The following is a 9,149-nucleotide window of genomic DNA, read 5'->3' as shown; positions in this document are numbered from 1 at the left end:
GTTCTCTTCTTTTCTCTTCTTCCCCTTCGCCTTCCCTTTCCTTTCCTTCAGGATCTCACTCTGTTGCTCAGGCTGGAAGGCAGTGGACTGAATAGCTCACTGCTGGCTTGAACCGAGCTCAAGTGATCCTCCTGCCTCAGCCTCCTGAGTAGCTGGGACTACAGGCACACACCACCGCAACCGACTATTTTTAAACTTTTTTTTTGTAAAAAAGGGGGTCTTGTCATGTTGCTCAGGCTGGTCTCGATTTCCTGGCCTCAGGGATCCTTCAGGCTCAGCCTCCCAAAGTCCTGGGATTACAGGCATGAGCCACCACACCTTGCCTGCTTTTTCTTCATATAAGGACATAGTTATTGAATTAGAATCCTCTCTAATACTTTAAAAAATCTCTCCCTATCCCCTTCCTCTTCCCTTCCCACCCTCTAGTACCCTCTGTTCTATGTTTTACTTCTATAAAATCAACTTTTTTTAAGCTTCCACGCATGAGTGAGAACATGTGGTGTTTAACTTTCTGTTCCTGGCTTATTTCGCTTAACACACTGTCCTCCAGTTCCATCCGTGTTGCTGCAAATGACAGGATCTCACCCTTTCTGTGGCTGAATAGTATTCCATTCTCTTTATGCCGCATTTTTTTTAATCCATTCATCTGTTGTTGGACACCTAGTTTGATTCCATATCTTCGCTATTGTGAATAGTGTTATGTCTCTTTGATATACTGATTTCCTTTCCTTTGGATAAATGTCCTGTAGTGGATTGTGGTAGTTCTAATTTTAGTTTTTTAGCAATTTCCACACTGTTCTCCACAGTGCCTGTACTAGCTTGAATTCCCACCAACAATGTATGAGTTCCCTTTTTTCTGCATCCTTACCAGCATTTGTTATTTTTTGTCTTTGTGATAACAGCCATCCTAACTAGGGGGAGATGATACCCTCATTGTGGTTTTGATTTGCATTTCCCTGATGATTAGTGATGTTGAGCATTTTTTCATATATTGTTGGGTATTTGTATGTCTTCTTTTGAGAAATGTTTGTTCAGATCATTTGCCCATTTTAAAAATTGTATTGTTTGTTTTTTTGCTGTTGAGATGTTTAAGTTCCTCATATATTCTGGATATTAATCCCCTGTCAGATGAATAGTTTGCAAATATTTTCTCCAGTTCTGTAGGTTGTCTTTTTATTCTGTTGATTGTTTCCTTTGCTGTGTAGAAGCTTTTTAGATTGATATAATCCCACTTGTTTATTTTTGATTTTGAGGTCTTATCCATAAAATCCTTAGCCAGACTAATGTCCTGAAGCATTTCCCCTATGTTTTCTTCTAGTAGTTGTACGTTTTCAGGTCTTATATTTAGGTCTTTTGTACACTTTGAGTTGATTTTTGTATAGGATAAGAGGTAGGAGTCTAGTTTCATTCTTCTGTATATAGATGCCAGGTTTCCCCAGCTCCATATATTGAAAAGACTGTCCTTTCCCTAGTGTATGTTCTTGGAACCTTTGTTAAAAATAAGTTGGATGTAGATATATGGATCAATTTCTGGGTTCACTACTGTATTCTGTTGGTTTATGTTTCTGTTTTTATGCCAGTACTATGCCGTTTTGGTTATGACAGCTTTGTAGTATTAAAGTCTGGTCATATGATGTCTCCAGCTTTGTTCTTTTTGCTCAAGATTGCTTTGGCTATTTGGGGTCTTTTGTGGTTCTATACACATTTTAGAATTTAAAAAAAGCCAACATTTTCCATATGGAGAGAAAATGGTTTAGAAAAAAAGCTATATTTGTTGCCAATTGACGTATGTTGAAATTCCAACTTTAACGTTTATTTGCTTTGTAACTCTTGGCTTCTCTGAACTCAGTTTACTCACATGTAAAATGAGAATAATAATATATATAAAGGACATATATTAGCTTAAAATCATTGACCTTTTACTATTATTGTTATTATTCTTAGGCTTAAGTAACTACTTGATGTAAATCAGATACTGTGATAACCGCATTCTATTTTTCTTTGTTTTGTTTAAATAATTGTAAATCAAAGGAGCCCAAAGTGTAATTGTAGCTTCAAGATGTTGCTCGATGTACTCTGAGCAAATTGCTATAGCATGAGAACAACACAAACAGAAATGTAATATATGAATTTAATTAGAATAAACTTATTTTTGTTGTTTAATGGTGTGATATTTTCTCTGAATCTCTTAATGTTTTATTTACAGGGAGGAAGAACATTTTTTCATCTATAGTTTGGAAGCTAAGTTAATAACAAAATGAAGTCAGCAAAGCATCGGTTGACCACTACTAAGAAGTTGGCAAGTGTTCCAGAATTAACTAATAAAAAAGAACTACTTAACTTGCCAATGTTGCCTGTGCCAAAGAAAAAACTCAGTCCAAAATTAGTACATGATAAAATTGAACCAATGGTCCTAAGATCTCCACCGATGGGAGAATCTGTTGTACAGTATGCTTTGCCTATTCCATCGAGTAGGACAAAGGACTTAATAGCAGAAGATGAAACGATCAGGAAAATTATCAGACATCTGAAGATGGTAAGACACTTATTGGTCTCTGTGTTGGGGGATCCCTATGGGCATCTGCAGGTTTGGTGACTTGTTAGGAGGACTTGCAGGATTCAGCATATAGTCATACTGATGACTGAGATTTATTATAGCAGGTACACGAGGTGGAATCTGGAGGAAATCAGGTCTAAGCTTTCAAGCGTCTTCTCCCTTTAGTGTAACACAGAATATACTTAATTCCTTTAGCAATGAATTGTGGCAGCACATGTGACATGTCTACCAGGGAAAATTCCTGAGCACTCAGGGTTTTTACTGGGGAGCTGGTCTCCTAGGCACCTCTGCCTAACCTGTTCCAAAATTCCCAAGTCCCACAAGAAAAGCAGGTGTTCAGTGTAAACCACATGGTTTTTACAAACAGTTTAGGGACAGTGAGCCGCTCTTATTAGTAGGAACCCTCCCAAAATCTAAGTTCTCAGATGCAAGGTTAAGGCCAACCATGCAAGCAGGCCTTTATAAGGATAGGCCACTCTAAGTCTTATGCCTGCTCTTAACTCTTCTCTGTGCTGCAGAAACTTTAGCTGTTAGTGTGGAAAAAAAAATCCTCTTTCTTGGTTTCTTTTTGCACAGTGATCCAGAATTGAATTGTTTGTAAATGTACCAAACATCAAGTGAGAACAGTGAGGAAGAACACAAATATAAAAAGAATATATAGTTTGTCAAACTTCCAAAATACAAGTTTGTTCAAAGTTTGAGGGGTTAGGTCAGAGAATTTCTTTTAAAGATTGATTTCTTTCTGATCTCCATCTTTCTATTTTCCTTATTCTCTTCAGAGGAAAAAGTCAAGGCAGTCAGACTTTGAAGAAACCTGTACTTAATGCTTCAACCATTCATGGACAGATCCTCTCCCTTTTAGATACCTATCAACACAGAAGTCGTAAAGTCATAGAGAATCTCTCCATTGCTAAGGAGTAGGGTAAAGGACTACTGCCTTTTCCTCATAATGCTATGAGATGGGGTATGGGATGGAAAATTGAAGTTTATGGCACTGGCAGAAATTAGTCTTGCTGCTAAAAAGCTCCTGACATGGTTGCTTTAATATCTTTTATGTTCCATAAAATTAGTTTTAAACTATGAAAGTATTTAATTTGCTTTGATGTTTTTAATAGGTTGTTTCTAGTTTGGAAGAAACCCATGGATTTAACATTGAAAATGCACAAAAACAGTTTGTGGAGCCTGAACAGGAAGAATTATCTTTATCTGTAAGTATAGGTAACCCTAATGTAGAAACATTATCACTGAAAAGGGACAAGATTTTCTTTTGGAATCCATACATGTTCTCAGAATAAATTCCCCGTCCATGAAAATGATCTTCCTAGGAAACTTTAAAGTAGTGTACTGATTTTTCCATCTTCTGCTAATACTTCTCTTAAAGTTTAATTAAGGCATATCTGTATCTTGGGACTGCTTTTAATAATGCTTCTTCTGTTTAATTTTTAAGCATGGGCTTATCTATTGGTTTGAGATTTATATTCTATATCACGTCAAGAAAGTACTCTTCCATTTGTAGCTTACTAAATAAAAAAAAACCCAAAAGAATAAATGGGGTTAACAAATGTATTTATTGTGTATATTGAAGTAATGCCACCATTGAGGTAATTATATGGTTCTTCTTCAATCTGTTGAGTTATTTTGTGTATTAATATTCAACCGTACTTCAATATGCTTTACACACAGAATGCTGTTCTTTTATTGTATAATTTAGTTGTATTAGTGAGGGGTTGAGTTTGGCTGCATGTAGTGAAACACCTATGCTGAGTCATAATTAATGAACGTGATATGTCTCTCCATTTGTTTAGGTCTTGTTTGATTGCTTTCATTAGCATTAACAAATTTTCATTATATAGATCCTACACATGATTTGATAGACATATACATGGGTATTTCATGTTATTTTGGAGTGATTGTTAATTGCATTATGCTTTAAATTTCAACTTCCGCACATTTCTTACTGGTAGAGAAACATGAATGATTTTTGTATGTTGATCTTACATCTTCCAACTTTGTTCAATGTATTTTTTTTCATTTTAGGGGTTTTTCTGTAGATTCCTTGGGATTTTCTACATAGACAATCATGTCATCTTTAAATAGGGACAGTTTTATTTCTTCCTATCCAATCTGAATGTTTTTTATTTCCTTCTCTTGATTTACTGTGCTGGCAGGCAGTGGTTTCCACTGTTCATTGAGTAACAGTGGTGGGAGCAAATATCCTTGCCTCATTCTGATGGCTACTTTCAGACAAGGGTAGAAGTACAGTTCCCTACTTGGCACCACTAATATCACCCTGGTGGGGGCATCGAAATGCCACTTATTACTGCTAGGTAGGTGATGGAAATTTGCTCTCATTTAGCACTGCTGATACCACCCTGGTGGGAGAGGTGGTGTGGCAACTTTCGTTGCCCACATTATTCTTGAGCACCGATGATGTGTATGAGGTGGTGGTTCAGAATTTTTCTTGGTATTTTGCTCAAGTAGGATAGGTATTGCCAAAAAGTTATATGTTATGCTAGAGACCCCTTTTCACAGTCCTTTGGCTTTTCTTAGGGCTTTTTTCGTTTGTGCTTCTTGGCAGTTGCAGGTTGTAGACTTTTCCAGTGCCCCATCCAGTATATGTAGGTAAAAAGAAAACCCAGGAATCTCACTGACATGTGTTCATCAAGAGCTGAGATTCCTGCATCCTTCTTTCCACTTTGCAGAATCTTCCTGTGCTTGTTGTGTTGAGTCTAGGGTATTTTAGTTGTAGAAGGGAGGATTGGAGGAATGGGGTTGGTCCATCATGGCCAGAACTGGAAGTCCAAAATAATTTTTTATTTTCGATACAATCTATGTTCTAAAGCATATTTTGTCTGATACTGGCTTTCTTATGATTAATCATTGCATGTTATATCTTCAAAGTTTTAATTTCAAACTATTTATAACTGTATATTTATTGTGTATCTCTTTGAAACAATAGAGTTGAGTCTTTTTTATCCAGCCTTGATAATCTCTGTCTTTTAATTGGTATATTTAGTTCACTTACAATTAATTAATACAATTACATGTCATTTCATATAATGATTATAATAAAATGTTAATAAACTAATTTAAATTAAGTTTACTCTCTGGCTGTTTGCTCTTTTTTGGTCCCATACAGTCTTTGTTCCTTTGTTCTTTCTTTTCTGTCTTATTTTGGGTTAATTATGTGTCTTTTTTAGTATTTCATTTTATTTCCTTTTTTGGCTTTTGACCTATGTCTTTTTTTTGTGTTTGCTATAGGGATTCAATATATATCTTCAACTTATCAAAATTTTTCTTGAATTAATATTATACCACTTTGTTTCTAATATGACAACTGTATAGCAATATAATTTTATTAACACCCACTTATTTTTTGTGCTGTTGTTGTTATATCATTGTTTCCTTTTTTTCCTCTGGCTACTTTTAAAGATTTTCTCTTTCATTTTTAGCAGTTTGAGAAGACATGTTTAGGTGAGGTTTTCTGTATATTTGTTCTGCTTGGGGTCCACTAAGTTGAGTCTGTAGTTTGATGGTTTTCACTAAATTTGGAAAATTCATTATTTCTTCAGATATTTTACTGCTTCCCCTCTGCCCTTTTATGGGATTCTAATTACACATATATTACACTGCTTGATAGTATGTAAGAAGTTATTCATACTCTGTTCATTTATTTCAGCGTTTTCTCTTTTTGTGCTTTAGTTTGGACAATATATACTACCTTATCTTCAAGTTCACCAGTGTGTTCTGTAGTGTCTGATATGCTGTTAAACTCTGATAATTTTTTTGTTTCAAATATTATAATTTTTATATTTAGGATTACCTTTTGGTTCCTTTTTAGAGATTTTTGTATCTCTCCTTCTATTATCCATCTCTTATTCTCTCTTCCTGAAAATTCTTGTATCTTAATAATAGATTAAAAAAAATTCCTTGTGTGCTAATTCCAATATTGGGGTCATCATTGTTTGCTTTACTGACTGTTTTTTCTTTTGCCTATGGATCGTATTTTCCTGGTTCTTCATATGTTTTGTAATTTTTCTTACAGGATTCCAAGCATTGTATATAAAAGAACATTGGAAAATGAGGTATAATATTTTGTTTTCTTTTGTTTCCTAGAGAATGGTTGCTCTTTCCTTTGTCTGGCATTTAGGACAAGGGGATAAGCATTCACATTCCTCTAAGAATTGAGTTGAGGTCCACAGTTAACCTTTAATTAGGTTGAATTCTCATCTGATTTGTCTAATTCACAATCTCGCCTATTGTTATTTTCCCTGAAGGGCTGATTTTTTTGATCATGTCAGTATTTGAGCTGGCAGGAGTCTGGATTTCAATTTTAAGTAGTTTTGATTCACATTTTGCTTCAATCCTGGCAGGGATTCAAAATACAGTCGCCACAGGGACATGCAGGGTAAGCTTTCTCTGCTTTCTAGCCCCTCCTTTCCTTTAGCTGTGTAATCACCATCACAATCAAAATATGAAACTTTTCCATTATCCCCAAAAGCTCCACTGTATTCCATTGCAGTCAGTTCTTTCCTCCTACCTTGGATCCAGACAGCCACTGGTCCTTTACTATAGTTTTCCATTTTCTAGAATTTCATATAAATTAAATCATACAGTAAGTAGCCTTATTTATTTAGCTTTTTCCCTTATAATGCTTTTGAGATTCATCCATGTTGTTCTATGTGTAAGTATTTTGTTCCTTTTCTTGTGAAGAATATTCCATTATATGCAATACTGCCAATTTGTTTATCCATTCACCAGTTAGTAAATATTTGTATTGTTGGATTCAGTAGCTATTTTGGCTGTTATGAATGAAGATTTTATGAACATTTGTATGCAAGTCTTTGTGAGGACATATGTGTTAATTAATCTCAGATAATTTCTTATGAGTGGAATTGGTGGGTTATATTGCAAGTATATGTTAAGCTTTATGAGCAACTACCAAACCGTTTTCCAACATGGCACTACCATTTTGTGTTTCTACCAGCTGTGTATGAGAGTTTCAGTGGCCTCACATCCTTACCAAAACTTGGTATTTGTCAGTCTTTAAATTTTGGCCATTCCTGTGGGTATGCAGACCTCCTTTTCTTTTACCTTCTCGGCAAAATTCAGGTCAGAGGGGTTTGGTGGGAGAAAAATGGTAGGGTTGAGTGATTTACTTTTATCTTCGGAGCTCTCCCTTATTCTAGTCGATCTGCCAGGCAAAATGACTGTCAAAGGCTCAGCTGGGTTTTCTTCATCCCTCCAAATTTTGTTTGTCAATGACAGGTCTGCTTTTAGACTACACCCACTTCCAAGTGCCCACTTCCCTCAACCGTATGGCCCTTTAGGTGTGGATATGGCCTTTGTTCATCCTATGAAGTGCTTGTTCTTCCTTGGAATTCAACTCATCCAGTCTTCCTTGTATCCTTTCCTTTTCAGTATCCTCATGGAAAAGCATGAACATTATTTTATTTTGTGATGTAAACACTTTGGTGAAGGCCTCTCATATCTTTTTACATCCTAATCTTAAGTGACATTTTTGTCCTTCTTCTGAAGATCCTTCTAGAAGAGCTACTCAACAATTTCTTTTTGTCTCATTGGCCTGATTAGGACACATGATTACCCTTATTGGTAAATGGGGCTGGGAAATTTATTATTGTTGTTATTATTAGCTGTGTGTATTGCCATCCCTAACAAAATTGAGGTCCTGTTAGTAAAGAAGGAAGAATCAATGGAAGTTGGGCAACTATAATAGTAGCCTATATTATAATATATTCTACTTATCTCACACTACTGTTGTCACAGTTCTTGATGATTACGATATCTATGTAGAAGAGCTTTCCAAATAATCTAGTATTTTAGTTCACTGATTTTTTTTCCTTCAGTGATCTTGTTTTTTATTCTACCTCCACCACTAATTGATAAGGTGATATCCTCTAGTCCTTGTCATGATTAGTAGCTGTTTCATAATTTGAATTTCAACAATTCTATTCTCTGGCCACCACCTCCTATCTTTCCCACTCAGTCTGTCTAATATTCTTAATCCAAAATCCTTTGATTTCACTGGGACCTACAAGCCATTGTACCTACTGCTTTTTCAGTATTCCAGGTCCTCCTGGTGTCCTTACTCACACAGACTAGATAGCATGGTCACTATTATTACTCCCTTGCACCTCTACTTTACTCTCTTTAAAGCCCTTTCCTGCTTTATTGATCTTATTTGGTTAAATTGCAAACCTGGTCAAATTGACCTCTGTTTTCTCTGTATCTGTGACACCTGAATGTAGGTAGAAAAAAATCCCCAAGAATGCTAAAGGTCTCACTTTATATTTGTGACTATAACCCTAGTCCCTTCATTTCCCACTCTCCTGGGTAATTACTTCAGTTTTTTCCCTCTCCTATATAATTATAGGTCTTTACCATGACAAAAAAAGTATGTGAGCCTATGAATATGTTTAAAATATAATGCTCAGAGAACAGACTCTTCGAGAACCATTCTATGAGAATCCTAACTACATATAAACTGCCTAATATTTGTTTATTATGGGTCAACTCTCTGATTTACAAATCACTGCTCTACTAGAAGAGATGTAGTCATTGTGATATTTTA

The 9,149-nt window shown here is 35.6% G+C and overlaps 1 protein-coding gene across 1 annotated transcript in view; it reads left to right on the top strand.

Annotated features, from left to right (window-relative positions):
• Positions 1 to 2,257: 2,257 nt before the first annotated feature.
• The window catches only part of CCDC7 (coiled-coil domain containing 7), a 135,611-nt gene continuing 128,719 nt past the window's right edge, over positions 2,258 to 9,149 (top strand). Inside the window, 2 exon segments of the mRNA XM_012654840.1 lie at positions 2,258 to 2,536; positions 3,673 to 3,765. Coding sequence (XP_012510294.1) covers positions 2,258 to 2,536; positions 3,673 to 3,765 — 372 coding nt within the window.

Source organism: Propithecus coquereli, unplaced genomic scaffold, assembly GCF_000956105.1.
Source record: "Propithecus coquereli isolate 6110/MARCELLA unplaced genomic scaffold, Pcoq_1.0 Scaffold45, whole genome shotgun sequence".
In the NCBI taxonomy this organism is placed as follows: domain Eukaryota; kingdom Metazoa; phylum Chordata; class Mammalia; order Primates; family Indriidae; genus Propithecus; species Propithecus coquereli.
This window is presented reverse-complemented; position numbering and strand designations above follow the sequence as displayed.